General features: G+C 37.9%; 1 protein-coding gene across 2 annotated transcripts in view; it reads right to left on the reverse strand.

Annotated features, from left to right (window-relative positions):
- Positions 1–13,829, reverse strand: part of LOC113023970 (sphingosine kinase 1) — a 40,132-nt gene extending 26,303 nt beyond the window's left edge. The window contains exon 1 of one of the 2 annotated variants that reach the window (XM_026170478.1): positions 13,093–13,829. In XM_026170478.1, coding sequence (XP_026026263.1) covers positions 13,093–13,507 — 415 coding nt within the window. In that variant the 5' untranslated portion in view covers positions 13,508–13,829. Of the gene's footprint in view, positions 1–12,912; positions 12,992–13,092 lie in introns of those variants that run through there. The other variant, XM_026170479.1, reaches the window with a different exon arrangement.
- Between the last annotated feature and the right edge of the window lie 2,384 nt (positions 13,830–16,213).

A 16,213-nucleotide genomic window follows, 5' to 3' on the forward strand; every position in this document is an offset into this window, starting at 1 on the left:
ACAATTGCAGCAGAAGTCAAACTGGAACATCTTCACACAATTGGTGAAAATTGGTAAAAACAAGAAACTCAGCATCTTGGATGAGGCGATTAAGGGAACTGTGTAAATTAAAAAGTAACCTCACAAACAACAATCAAGATACAAAATGACAGGAAACTTCCAACAACAAAGCTATGCTCTGCGCCTCAACTACGTTTACTTGATCTGTGATTACAGACGTCTCATCTCCTCTCTTCAAACCAACAGCATTGGAACCGTCCCAGATCTTAATGGAATAATCACTACTGAGCTATTCGCCACAGGAAATAACAACCTAAATGAAAGGGAAAACCCAGGAGCAGTAAAAAAAGAAAAGAAAAAACATTAAAAAAAAAAAAAAAAAAACACATTTTCTGGGAAGGTTTCTTATAGTAGCTTTCTGGGTGCATATATAGTGTGAGAACAGACAGCTTCCTTTTTCTTTTTCCTGCTGTATCTGCTTGTATAAACCAGACACAGACATGAATGTCTCATGGTAAACTTCAAATGCACTTATTCCAATTTTTTTGTGAAAACTTCTCCAGTCTTTTTAATACTCTTTTTAATTGAAGTTATATAAATTCAGTGTTTGTATTTAGGAAGGGACACAGGGATATTCATCAAGCTGCATCTTCATTATTTCTATGACCTTACATGGTCACTGTTTCTGTTTGAAGTGTGATCACTGCTCTACGACTCAGTCTGACTAACAGTGATGACTTGCACTCATCAGTCAGTAGTTCCGGTATCTCAGTTCCCCTTCAGCAGTGAAGTATGACAAAGCATCAACCGTCTGTGATTAGGAAATTATAATGTTGCAATTTTTGATGAAAAATTCCGAGCTTTTCATTACGCTTTGCTGAGCCCGCATCTCGGCCAGCATAAATCTGCAGATGGGACCAGTCAAACTGTCAAAACTCAGTGAAAACTGGGGATTTAAAGAGAGAGATGAGACATCGGGTTATATTTTGCTCTAAGTCTTAATGTCCGTTTCACATATAGGAAAAGATGACCATGATTCAGACAATGATTACAACTAGCCAAGAAGTTAAAAAAAAAAATTATAATTCAAAACTAAGAGATAGGTAACTACATATATTTACATATATTTGTGTTAAATTAACCCACAGAAGAGTCTATGAAATCCCAGACAACATTACATGACCTTTTTTGGTAGCTAATATTATTGCATAAAATTCACCTAAAGAACATGTAGAAGGAAAGACAGATACACCACAGGCTGTGCTCACACTTCTGCCTGTTGCTCAGTGCAGATTTGCACTCTAAGCCTTGACAACACCCATTAGGAAGGAATCCAGTTTCCACATTTAAGAGATTATTGGATTAACATCTATTTCGTACTGTATTTGACACAATACGTGCTCTTCCAGCTCTGCGCAATGTGACAGATTCAATGAGTTAAACTATTTCAAAATCAGTAATTCTCTTATGTCGCTCTAATGGGTTTTTTATTTTAACGTAGCCTACCAAAAACATGAGGTGAAACAAAAATTAAATAAATAGTGGAAGCCACTTTAGTGATTACATCTGAGAGAAATGTTTCTAGGGTTCTACAACTAATTGAATTTTAATCTCATTCATGATTTTGGCTTCCCACAATTAAATGAGCATGATGGAGCGAAATTTAAAATGCACCTACTTCTACATGAAACGCAAAGCAATAGAAACTCAAGCGTTTTCTAAATCAGAATGTGACAATCACAGCTGTTCCTGGACTAGTCTAGATAAGTAAGAACAAATTAAAAGACAGATATACAAACAGAACAACAGGGCTTGACAAGCTTGTTTGGAAATACTTCAGATTAGATAGAACCACCTGAAAACATACCACAAACTGCACTGTAATTAATGCATGAAGCCCAAGAAAAACAATGAAGTGGTTGCTACCATTAATCAACTACCATCACCTCAGACATCCATCAAAATAAGCCTGTGTAGGTTTTGAAAATACATGCTCAATCATCCAGGTAAGGAAATCCCAGAAAGTTTATTCTGGTCACTGAAGTCATCACAAGGACGAGTGACAAAATGTTTCTCCCACTGAAAACGCTACCTGCAGGTGAACAGACTCAACTGACTGGCAAACCAGAGCAGTGCATCCGTGTATCCATCCAGATCGCAAAGATGCACTGAATCCGCCAACCAATCGCACCCATTTGCCCAAGAGATGTGTTTTCCAACAAACACATACCTTCGCCAAAACATCTATCCATCTACCTACCTAAGAAGCTATGTGAATAAAGATGACCATTTTTTTAAATACAAAATTTAGATGTGAAGACGTGAGAGCAGTGTTCTGTTTACATGAGATGTCATTAAAATCAATAAATAGTCATGATAAATAAACGTGATCTCAATACTGAACAAAATGAGAGCCTTAATGAAAAGGGTGCAAAAATCACCATATTTTCCATGTTGCCATTAATTATGTTTTTGCAGTCAAATCAACGTGCAAAATTCTTTAAGTATACTTATTAGGATCCTATAAATTCATTACAAGACAAACTGTGGAGCATAATAAGCTAATAAACTGTTAGGACATTGAGTTTGTTGCATGTATATGGTATGGTTTATAATCCCAGCTGAACTGTGGGCTCCATCGTGGGAACAGTTCCTCAACTATTTGTCTTCTTTAGAAAGTTAACTTTGGATAAGTGTTAAATGACATATCGTGCAGACGAGCTTCCGATACCAAACCTAAACTAGATTTTCTTCTTTGTTGGAATTCCAAACACTTGGTTTTGCATATTTTACTACAATACATTCCATTTGAGTTTGTTATTGTTTGTGTCTTTGTGACGTTGATCACACTATTGCATGCTTGCTGCTGCTTTCCTATTGGCTGGTTAGCAGCTGTAGGTCATAGTGGCAGTCACATTGTGAGTTGATCATCCCAAATTTCTGCCATTGTTTAAAATTCTTTTTGTAGAAAGATCGACCTCATACAGGAGACTGTGTGAGTTTCGAAGCCACGACAAACAGTATCTTTCACGCTAGTCATCTTTCATCAGCACAGTGTATACTCAGCTTTACCATCTGTGTTTACCAATTTAAATAAATGAAACTTTCCATGCTTCAGAAAACAAAGTGTCCATTAAAGGCCCTGACAGAGTATTTTAAAGTGATATTTTAGGTTAAGACTTTCCTTTTGAAACTGAATCATAGGCTCTGCCTTTAAAGAAACCACATCTCGTCTGACTGGAGCTAACTGCAGGAGCACTTAGCTGCACTGAGGTGATAACTCTTCAAGCGGTTTGTAAATCAAAGAGTGGAAGCTCCTCAAGCTCACAAGCAAATTTCTGCTGAGCCAGAACCACAAAGGGTGTGGAAGGCTGAGGAGCAGGAGGAGGTGGCAGTGGTTAGCCTTCTGTAAATCTATATTAAGTAAGGCAGAGAGTTTACGACACTGAGGTTTGAATTGAAATCACCCTGCATGTATATTACGCAGTTGCCCTTACTGTATCCTGAGCTAAGAGATAAATGGAAAGGTTGTGAAAGGAGAAAGAGGATTTAATAGCTGTCTGTCTGTGTATTTTAGGCCCTAGAGTGAGATTGGGGAAGGGAGGTTAGAAAACAACCAACAAGTAAGATACTTAACGTTATCCAAACTGGCCTTTAGTTCAAATTTATTTTTTTATTTTTTATTTTTTTTACGTAAAGTCACAAGACAAGAGCACAAAAAACAAAACTAAAATGCAGCAATATACAAGAAAAAGTGTACACTGCTGCTGTTTGGAAGAAATGTAAATGTTTTCCACCTTAAAAAAAACCCATAACCACATTTTTTTTTTAAACTAGGAAAGACTGACTTACTCTTAGGTGTAGCAGCTGCTCTACTGTAGCCTGAATGGACTGTGGTTGCTGCTGTCGGCGTATCAAAGAATGACTTGAGAAGCCTTTTCTGAGAATAGAAATCTGGCGAAGCACAGAAAACTTTCTGCACTCACTGCTATAATGTACAGAGAGTCATCTTCTTGTTTTGTATTCAGCTCCTGCATCTATATCCAAGTCTCACAGGGTTTCTTTGAAATGTATTGTACTGTTTGCATTTTTTCATAGTTAGACAGAGAGGGGCATTACGGACACAAAGCTGCAGCGAGCCTCAGTACCTACAGTGAGCTCCGGTGAGAGAACGAGACACTGAACTCGAGCTACAGACAGCACATCAAGTTCTATTGCTGCGTATGTTGGGTAAGGTCCACTGGGAGAAAACTGCTGCTGCCACTGCTGTCTGACTGCACACACCAATGCCTCCAACGCTGCAGTGAGAACTCATGAAGCTCTGCTTATTGTAGACTTCTCTTTTGATCCTGTACAACACAGACAACCTGCTATGAATAAAATATGTAGGTTCACTTCCAAGAATTGAGAAGCGTTATTACTACTGACAGTTCACGACCGATTCATCAGAAGAGTGTGAACCTAAATTAAACATGCTTCTAAATGTGAGAAAAACCACACCCGGGTTGTTGTTCTGAACTTCTTCAATCTGACTAAACAAATGCCACGATTGAAGAACAGTAAAACTGCACTATACTGCCCAAACTATTCACTCATCAATCTAAATCAGGTGCTCAAATCGCTTCCATGGCCACGGGTTTATAAAGTCAAGCACCTGAATGCTTAAGCATATCAAAACAATTTGGACAATTTCACGCTCCCCTCCTTATTTGAACAATTTGTCATTATTCCAACATGACTGCACACCAGGTCCATAAAGACACGGATGAGTGAGATTGATGTGGAAGAATTTGGTTGGCCAAAAAGAACAGATAATCTTTGGGATGAATTACAGTGGAGACTGTGGCTACGACAATAATAATGCAGAGCTTATTTAGTGAGCGTAACTTATCTTATTTTTTGTAGCTACAATTTACAGATGCCCATTAAACATACAAGAAAACACAGAGTTACTGTTCTAAATATAGGACAGCTATAACGATAAACTTGCTGAATGTGTGTGTGTGTGTGTGTGTGTGTGTGTGTGTGTGTTCGATGTGTGACTGCATCTGTTCAAAACGTAGACGTGCAGGATGGGCAGACTGCAGTCTGCAGCTTTCTCGAGAACCGCTCATCTAAAAATGAATGAATGACTGAACTCATTTGTCACAGGAAACCAAAGACAAACATAGAACGCGTGTAACTACATTCCTATAAAGTAATGCAAATATGCCTTTTTAAGGGTTAAGACTTGGTGTTAGGGTTATGCTGAGAACATCATATTTAGGGGTGACATGCTTGAAAATGATGCATTAAATTAGTGTCACCAAAAAGCCTGCCTAGCCTGTGTGTCTAGGTATGCTTCCCCTCCACAAACAGGGTGGAGAAGGTAGTGGTTAATTTAGGGGAAAGACTGGTTACAGTACATAACTTTTAGTTCAAATATGACCATCCCAAAAAAAAAAAAAAAAAAAGTCAAAGAAATGAGTGCACTTTCTCAAACGACTTGCAATAGACAAACCAAAGTTGACAAAGGCAAAAATCAGATGAAAACATAAATTTCTTGAAATACAAATACATGTATTTGTAAAATAATGGCACCTGCTCTTTTTTGTGTCTAATTATCAAATGTACTTATTGTGTTTGCATATGCACCCACACTTTTTGTACTTTGTGTTTACTGTGTACGTATTTACTACATTATAAAAAAGATCTGCGTTTTAAAATATGTATTTTTAAAATACAGGTCTTATGATGTAATGAACCCAAATTTGAAAATTTTGGTATGCAGGAGAAGTACAGCAGTGAATGTCTACAGCCAATTGTAAAAAAAAACAAAAAAAACAACAACAACAACGATGGATCCAGCCTCTGTCAGAGTTTGAGCCTCCATTTCAGCAAGTGGTGTTGCAGATCTTGCCAAAAATGACGATAAACTGACTAAGAATTTACAAGAAAGCTTGGGTGAGAGAGTTCAGACTATGTTGAAGAATAAAGGTGATCATACTAAATATAGACTTTCAAGCTTCTTAGCATTGTTCAAACTCTGTTTCTGCCTTTTATACAGTCATTCCATGTATGTTTGCACATTTTAATAAACTACTACCCATGTCCCATTTTCCTACCAAATCATAAAGAAATGAGAGGTGACTCAAGATTTTACAGTAGCACAATGCTGTACGTGATTTTAACTATGAAAAGTATCCTGTGAGCACTCCCTGGTAGTCAAATACCTCTAAACGTTTGGTTTCTGACAGATGGTTTCTACTCTTCTCTTTTCCTTAATGCAGTCATCTCAAATACACAGCTCCACCCACCTGCTGTTCAAACCTTCTGTTTGTAATGGGCAGCCAATTAGAAGAAAGCTGGCTTAAATGGAGAGGAGTTAATACTGCTTATTTCATACAGTGATTGAACGGGAGTGCAGCACCAAGACCCAGTTTAAGACAAATAAGCATTATTTACAGATGTGAATCTCTGGTACAGTCCAAGAATAAAAACATTGAGTTTGCTAATAAGAACAAATGGTCGCTTCTAAAGATTGATCACTTGTTCATATAACATAGAACTCTACTTTGCACTTATAAACTATTGCAGCAGGACAAAAACCAGTGTCCCAGCTTCAACTTTCTCAGCCTGAGGTAACGTGTTAGTAACGGCATCGACTGGCTGAGAGAGGCCTGGATTTTGCAGCTAAAAGAAGCCATGCCAGTCCCCTCGAGAACGTCAGATAAGATCCTTCAGAGCCATTTGCATTGTTTCACACTCATATTCAGTTACACTGCATTAGCACAAATCATTATCCCTGTAGTGACTCAAAACATTACCTTCAGTGTATCACTACAGTACTACCTGAACAAAACCCTTACTCATGATTTCAGTTACAGAGATAAATAATAACAGTCACAGCAGTGTTGTTTGTTCTATACACACAATACCTAAATTATCGTCCAAATAACGAAGGCTGTAAAGGAAAACTAGAAATTGGGGTCATGGCTGTAGCAGATGCTGAAATTCAAAAACGTCTGATGGTAAAAACACACACAAGCAAAATCATCCAGACAATGAGGAACTACAAGTGACAATGACATTGTCTCAAGAGGCCAAACAATGACACCGCTCTGCCCTGGAGTTCAACTCTGCACTGATGTTGACTGACTACAAAACCCATACTAAAAAAATATATATATATTATATTAATTAATTAAAATAAATGTAGTAGTGGTAGGACTGCAACTCTAAACTAAATGTTAGAAAAATTCAATGGCTGATGTTGTTGTTCTACAAATTAGTGCAAAATCCTAGTGACAATCTTAGTGACTGCATGATGCTAAGCAAAAAGTGTCTCTTTCTACACAAACAGCACATCATTCTACAGTTGACACTGAGCCACCAACATCACGAAAAACAAGCTGCTCCCATATTATCATCCATCTAGTATCATCACGTTTTCATTTTTTTGTTTGTTCCTCAAGGACACACTATTCAGGTTTACAATGTGCCCCATTCAGTCATCCCTGTGAATAAACAGTTTGCTTGTTTGGTTTTGCTAATATGGTCGATTTGTTCCAAAACCCTTTATCACACTACACTATATTATACTGTTACAGCCATTCAAACTATGTCCACAGCAATATACTTGGGACCAAACACACAAGGAAGTTTTTCCCAACCAATTGGAATATATATTTTTTCCTAGCAACTGGTGGTAGCTGGTGGTTCAAGTCGCAGTCATGCATGACTTTAGCGATCCTTTTGCCAAAGACTGCCATTAACCTCCACCAATTACACACAGCCAGTTGGGGAATGATCATTTTTCCCCTCATGACTGATAGTTACTAAATGATTGCGTACAGGTCTCTCAACCTGTGTGAACAAAGTGACTTATGTCTGCAAAATCTCACTAAAGATGCTAAACAAATGGACAGAACCATCTGCTGTGACAATACGGAGGGGAATAGAGTTTCTTTGAGTTTAGCTATTGTCCCTTTAATTTCCCTGTTTACCATTATTATGATTTGCTCTGCTAATATAAATGGCAATGGTAAATGAACTTGTTTTTATATAACGCAAGATACATGGGCATGTAGACTGGAGCAACCACAGGGCTACAGCTACACCACCTGGTTGAGATCTCTGTAATTTGATTGGGTCAGTTTGCTGAGCTAAGGTTTTTGTATCCTTAAGCAGCATTTTTGAATAGCACACTGTTCTCTTTCACGGGCCCATTTTTTCTGAGAAATAGCCTGTTTTCATTGTCATTTCTTTGTGTTTCATCATTTTTGTCTAATTTTAAAGCTCTCATAGATGTGTGTTGTTGTGTCACACAATCTTCAGGTTTTTATGCCATTTTTGGAAATTTGTGTAGCCACCAGTAACATTTTCGTTCACAGAGTAAATGGAATTACAATAACTGCTGATTACACTTCCACTATATACACTGCACTGCAGTGCTGCAGTTCATTATCATTTGACATCAGCAACCACATGCTCGAGCGAGATGACAATATATTCTGTCGGGTTTAATCAATACTTGTAACCTCTCTGTCTGATACCATCGCCTTCCTTAAGATCATAATGCTGTCAACAAGTGAATTCAGTCTTTTCATTCAAATTTTATGTTTGTAACCTCAGGACAATACCATTAAGAAAAAAAAAAACACAGGTAATGCAGCTGAGGTGTCAGTTGTAATTTCCAAAGAAGGAATGTATCAGTCTTTTTTGGCGCCATCGTGGCGAGTTGTTGACTCATCTGTCACCTCGTGTCATTTTTTTTCAAAGGTTTCACATCATCACACCACAGAGCTAACCGACAGCTGGTAATGACCTGCAATGTATTGTTCACTTCCTTTTTCTGAGCAAGCAACGCTGTGTTCAATGTCTCTCAATGAAAATACTTTAATTGGAATACAACAGTGAGAATAAGTACGACAGACTATTTCATTGCATAATTACAGCGGTATCATGATCAGCCTGTGACCTAACCAATTCTCTAAGCCACAAAAAAAGCACCAAGTGGTGGTTTCAGTCATGCCTCTAACAGATGTTTGGATAAATGATCATTATCATGCAAACTAGTATGTGTGATCTAAAGTGCAGCTGACTCAGTGTCAACCATTAGAGCAGAGAAGCAATACTGGACAAGTTGAGCAGACATGAAATATGCCTATATAAGCTATCTCACAAGGAAACAAACACAAGGAAAATGAGTGTATAGAAAATAGATGTTTTCTGAATAACTCTTTGAGCACACCTGACATTAAGCCAATGACACAAGCATCAATACTGATGGAGAGGTCAGAAAGGATTGCATTGACCTCATTTAGAGTAATGGTTTGGATGCAGAGCTCCTGAACATGATTTAGTATGGTTCATGAGGCCTCGGGCACAATGAGTAACTAACTGGAGACACCCTTTCAGGCTGCAATCATATTAGCCTGTTCCAAAGATACCAAAGACCCTGCAGCTACAATGAGGTTTGAAATTACCACAACTGACTGTGAAAATGTTCAGAAATCTAACACATCAGCAGGTAGCGCTGAAATAGACTCATTTTCAGCTGATATTTTATTCTCAGTACTTCTATTTGATTCTTTATCCTACAAAACCCAGACAGGTGACAATAATTGAAAATCAGCATTCAGGTGATTTCATCGAGGAGTCATTAATCTTTTATTATTACTACAACTATCAAATATAAGAGGAACACTTCCTCACTCCAATGTTTCTAGACCCCCAAATCAGTAACTAGCAACTAAAATTAAAATATCAACAATTTATTATAATATAAGGTACCAATAAACCAACTGACTAAAAAATTACCCCAGCAAATCATATATAGCATAAACACAGTTTGCCACAATCAACCTGTCTATTTTTCCACATTTGAAGTGGTGTGAATGTAAAAACAATACTTCGTGCATACTATTTTTTACTGCTTGTCAGTGTAATGAACAGTTTCCAACTCACACAGAAAGTAAGAAAGGAATATACATACTGTAAGTCTGTAACAGCTCCAGCTAACTAGTTTGCAACCAACAGTAGCAACCAAAGCATAGCATCCAGATCTAACCTCAGCAGGGAGTATATCCCTAGTAAGCATACATAATGCAGCAGAAAAGCTGGCCATGGACGCAGACCGAGAATCCCAACTGCACGCAAAAACAGCCAAGGAAAGAGGCAATCAAGATCAACTGGAAAATGTATAAGAATCAAGAACAATATTCAGTGTTTGTTATCTTAACTTCATCCATCTTCAATGGAGCTGGAGTCTACCCCACCTGTGAGACAGGTTGCCAGTCTGTCACAGGGCTAACACAGATTTATTCACGCTCACACCTATGGCCAATTTACAGTAAACCAAACACGCAATTATCCTAATAATTAACCTAACATGCATGTCTTTGGACTGTGGAGAAGTGGAGACCATGCCAACTCCACACAGAGAGGCCCCAGCTGTGAGGTGATGGTGCTACTGAACAATTACTGAACAATAATAATAACAATAACAACAACAACAATAAAAGAAGAAGAATTCCAAAAATAGGAAAGTTTTTGACTATGTAAAACCTATGTATTTGGTAGTCAAGGTAAGTGTAAGAGATTAGAAAAAACTCAGCAACTCTTTTATCTGGTTTACACATCAACGCCTCTTACAAACATGTGAGATAAATTTAATCTTTATCAAAAAACTCTTTATCTAACAAAGCTTTTCCCATCTCTTTTGTATTATTATGTAAAACATCCTTAGGTTTCTTGAAAGGCACAATACAGATCTAAGTTATTATTATCATCATCATCATCATCATCATCATTATTATTATCATTATTATATTATAAATCAAATCTATTGTTTCACAAAACACCTCATGCAAACATGAAAAAAAAAAAAAACTACAAGTACTACAACCAAAAAGAAATAGCATTCAGTGGAACTTCAAAATGATTTATCTCCTTTTCTTTACTTTTGCTTGAAACTGAGCAACCATCATTGCAACAATGACACTTGATGTGTTAAATTAGTCAGTAGTATACAGCGTGAGAAGCAAAAACTAGGCCAAAAACAAAGCATTGGTCTGAATAAACCAGTAATAAGAGAGGCAGAGCTAGATCAGGTGAAGTCATTGAGCCTCTTTTATTTGGGTTGCTGTCCCAACCTGGGACACTCATTCAGTCACTGTATCGGATTACAACCCGTGCACTTATATTACAAGACATTTCAAAGCAAATGAAACTTTCCAGAGCTACTAAAAGTCTACTCTCTTCTCTTCTGGCAATGACAGGCAGAGCAGAATTGCAGTATATTTTGTCTTGTTAAAAATAAATTTTGTGGAAAATGCTAACTGGGTCACAGTGCTCTGTGTGAAGGAAATAATATGTATGACAGAAAATGGAAAAAGTGTTTTGGATTTTTGTTTTTTAAGGACAAATAATTTCTTTACTTATCTTTAGTATAATCGTGGGTTATAGAATAGCTCCCACTGGAATGATCATACGTCTCAGCATTACGTTAACAAAAGAAGCAATCAATATTGTCTCATGTTTCTCAGGTGTGTTTTTATGTCAAGTGGGTTTGTTTGCAGGAGGCTGAAAATACTGAACTGAAAAGTGACTCTCCATAACACACCAGGACAATTGTTTTATCCATGTAAGCAGGAGGTTAAATATGATGAAGCAGAACTGATAGTAAGGACTCTGTACAAGACATACCTCTTCACTGGACCTTAACTCAATAGCAGCAATAATCCCTTGTGGTTTTTTTCAGGTTTCTTAAAAGATCCTGAAACACGACTCTGTTTAGACTGGCTCTTTTGTTTTATTAATCCAAGGAGCAGTTTAAAGGTATTCGGGAGAGATCTGACAAAGTGCCAAGAAACCTGTTTGGTATAGGAAATGAATAAGGATACTAACAGCTAAGTAACAGTGGTGCTTCGGGGAAAAATTTAGTGATACAAGAATAAGCCAAGAAAGAAAAACCAGTGGGCCCTGTATAGTAAACATTACTTTACAATTTCATAGAACCTGAAAAGTGAGAAATGCATTTTAAAAAAAGGAAGACAAAGGTGAAGTTTTAAGGTGATGACTCATCAATGGTACATTGCATTGCTTTTAATAACCACTTAAGGCTTTAACAATCTAACAGAAACTGAACAGAAATAAAAGCCACCTTATATTTAATCATGCTTCTGGTATTTGTGTAATTGTGTTAAAAAAAAAAACAACAACAACAAAGAACAGACTTAGTGATTCATCACCTTTTTTAATCATAGGGTAAAAGCAGTTAAAGCTCCTCCCACTACAATCCATGACCATAAATAACACAGTATGACTGTAACAAGATAATAAGCTACTCTGAGTAAAATTAATTTTAAATCAATTAATTTTCAAAAATGTTCAACATTTTAAGGTCAAAGCTTCCAGCTTGTGAGGATGCACCGCTTTTCTTTTTCATATGACAGCAAACTTCTAACTTTTTGGACTGTTTAACATTTTACAGACCACAAATATGTTTGAGCTTACCTTTAAACACAGTGCACTGTGTGCCACTAAAAGCCTTTATATGCTGGATTAAAAGAAGATGTAGGTCAACACCTACATAGATTTTGAAGTAGGTTAAATAGTGTGTGTGTGTGTGTGTGTGGGGGGGGGGGGTGTAATTAACTGAAATAGAAGAAATAGAAATAGAAGGTGACTTACACGATGTTTTGCACTTACAAAACGAAGAAACGAAGTAAAAGAGAATAAAATATTAAAAAGTGTCTTGTTTTAGTCTTTTTTTTAAATTATATCAGCAAAACGAGGCGAGGACAACTGAGCATACTGATTTTAGATTAAGCCTAGCTTTTAACATGTTAGCATTTTGCTTATACGCAAACTGCCTACTTTTTGATAAAATATACATAAAAAAGGCGGCACCTTTCTCGTTTCACTAACCTTTCTCTTTCACCAGTGAGCAAAGGTGTGGGTTAACAGTCATTTGGTGACGACTGAAACTCATATTTGCCTCAGTATCACAGTGGTATACTCATTCAGAGATGAATGTAATTGCAGCGTGGGATCCTGCTTCTATCACTACCTGCAAACTTTCCGCTGTCGTTGCTATCCAACACTCACCGTTTCTAGGGAACTGTTGCCGGGCAGAGCGCTCTCGGACAGCGCGAGCCCACTTCTCTGCCTCCTCCAGGTTAGCTTGCGGGTCCTGGAGCGAGGCGAGCCGAAAGCCCTGCTCCACTCTCTGCCGCGATACCTTGGAACTCATCCACCGCCGTTTGAGCGGGTAAAAGTAGGCGACTAAGTACGCTGCCTTATCCGCACTGTCATTTCCCCGGTAAGCCCGGCAGCCGACACAGTCCTTCAGACTGAGCACCACCTTGTTCCGTCCGACAGGTGCCGACGTGAGCCTCTGGACGACGAGGTCCTTCTCGGTCAGGATGACGGCACACCTGCCTTTTCGGTTACTGGTCCCCGTAAATTCCCCGTACAGCTTCACCAGACTGGTGGACTCCAGTTTAGCTCTGCATTGATCCATCCTGAACAGACGCCGGACCGGAGAGACCGGGACGCAGAGGGGGTCCGGGAAGCAGAAGAAGCAGCCACACAGTCACATAGCTAACGTGAATGATGCGAGCAAAGTAGACCGGAGGACTGACAGGCTGCTCCGGACCGCTGTGAAGGCTGACGGAATCAAACGCTACATATCCGGTGACATTTCAAAATAAGAGCCCCAACACTGAAAGCGTTGCAGCTCCTTGTGGGACGCTGCCTAAGGTTTCAAGTTATAGTTATTTAGGAATTGCCAGGGTTTAGTCAATGGCTTATAGTCAGAAAATAAAAACGTAGATATTTCACGCAGTCACAATATTAATATAAATAAAATTATTTAACACTACAAAAATGTAAGTTTGTTGTTTTGTTGTGGAGCCATTTCTGGTATTTCATGGATCATATGACTAAATGAAATCCAAATTTTAAAAGTATTTTCAAACTACTAACAGGATAAAGATAAAATAACTAATTGATGACTGAAAGTTTAATTAAGAAAAAAACAATTAAATATCTCTAAAAAGTAAGATATTCCAATAAAATGTTATTTCTTTTTCCTTTATTGCCAGCTAAAAACAAGTTTCTGCTATAGGAGAATCAGTCAACTTAACATTGCTTAATCGACTTAAATCAAAAACCTTATATTTTTTGTTTTGTGTTTACCGAGTTTTTATTTATGCGATTTCATAGATAATGGCATTTACAGTCCTGGTGAAATCAAAACCTGTTTTCCTTTAGCTTTATTCAGGTCCGTGAAACATGCACATTTATTTATTTATTTACAGATATACCCTCATCATCCGCTGTATGTGATTTGTATTACGCAAAATCCAGCTTTTATTTTTAATTCATCCCCACATTTGTCGGTGTTTTTCTTTGTCTGTCGCTGGCTTCATATTCAGTTTTCACTGAACTTTGCTGTGCAGTAGTTTTCTCCGGCTGCAAAAGTCGCAGTATGCTGCCCCCTAGTGTTTATGAGAGTGGAGTAACTGTGTAAAATTAAAAAAAAAAAAAAAAGTCCCTGAACAAATAAAACTGAACTGAGTAACAATTACGAACAAAACACAAACATAGAACAGATGCGCGCCTGTCATCACTGTCATCACAGCAGAAAACCACTGACCACTGAGGCATTCAGTAATGCAGGTTTTTAAACAAGCACATGAAGAATAACTTAAGAGTTAAAAAAGAAACTACCTGCACAACTTACTTGTCCTGAACACACCTATAGAGAAATGTTTAACATGTTTTTTATGTTTCCTTTGGAGGCGGCTGTGCACTGTAAAAAATCGTCTACAAATTTTATATCAAGTTACTGTAAAACATTTATAGTATTTCTACTGAATTTTAATATATAGTATTATTACTTTATTTTATATACCTTTCCAGGATGTAAAAAAAACCCCAAAACAATAAATAAATATAAACATCATATAGCTTGCCAATAAAATAGTTAAGGACATCACTGCTTTAAGTGGCAGCTTGTAAAATACCTACATTTTAAAAAATACATCTTTCTTACAACCTGGCTTATTTCATTGATGTTTGCGGACATTCATTCATGCACAGTTCTCTTACGGTCCTGCCACAGCATTTCAGTCAGATTAAAGTCTTTACTTTCACTGGGCCATTTAAATACCTTGAGGTATTTTAGCCAGTCTGTTGTAATTTTGCTGTTGTGATTGCAATTGTTTCCTTTACCTGACCCAGTTTTGGCCTCACAATTGACCCGTAGAATACTTTAGTATGTAGATAAGTTCATGATCTCCATGACTGCAAGGTGTCCAGATCCCGTGGATGCAAAACAAGCCCAAATCCTTACCGTTATACCACCGTGCTTGGTGTGTGTTTGTGCTGATATGCTGTGTTTGGTTTACCTAACATGGCGCTGTTCAAACAGCATTCCCACTTTGTTTTCTTATCTGAAATGGAAATGAATGGATGGATTTAAAAAAATGAGTTTAGCTCAAATATCTCTTTGTGGGCTGGAAAACAGAAACAGAGAGGAGGAGTCTAATTTCATCTGAGACCACTTGTTAAGAAAAACGATGAATAATTATTGTGGATTAAGGATGCCCTTTTCTGATAATCGCTTGTGGGGCCATTTGGGCCAAGCAAAATTTTGTTGTGACCACAGACCTGTTGAAAGTGGGTCTCACGTGATGTGATGCTTTACACACATCGTTTCATTTGTTGTTGTTTTTGTTTGTTTGTTTTCTGCGCTCTACATACTCAAAAGGGAAATATTTGTCTCTTTTGCTGCTGCACCCTTTTAAACTGCCTGTCTTTGTGTCTGTTTTATGGTCAGTGAGAAGCAGGCAGTCCATAGATCTACTGAAACCTTCTGGGGAATGCACATTTGTAAAAACGTTAAGAGAAAACCTGAGAGTGGATTCCCAACATGAAGAAAAAGCTACGATCATAGTATTTTTTTTATTGTCCTTGGGCAAGACACTTTACCCTACCGCCTACTGGTGTTGGCCAGAGGGGCCGATGGCACGATATGGCAGCCTCGCTTTTGCCAGTCTGCCCCAGGGCAGCTGTGGCTACTACTGTAGCTTGCCTCCACCAGTGATCCGGCGACCGCACAGGCCACTGCATGACAGAATAACAGCTCACTGCTTCTTCTCTAAATAGTTCCTGCATAGTTTGGAGCTGTGCTTTGGGTCATTGTCCTGTTGTTTGAGAAAAC

Source organism: Astatotilapia calliptera, chromosome 6 (assembly GCF_900246225.1).
Source record: "Astatotilapia calliptera chromosome 6, fAstCal1.2, whole genome shotgun sequence".
NCBI classification, from domain to species: Eukaryota; Metazoa; Chordata; class Actinopteri; order Cichliformes; family Cichlidae; genus Astatotilapia; species Astatotilapia calliptera.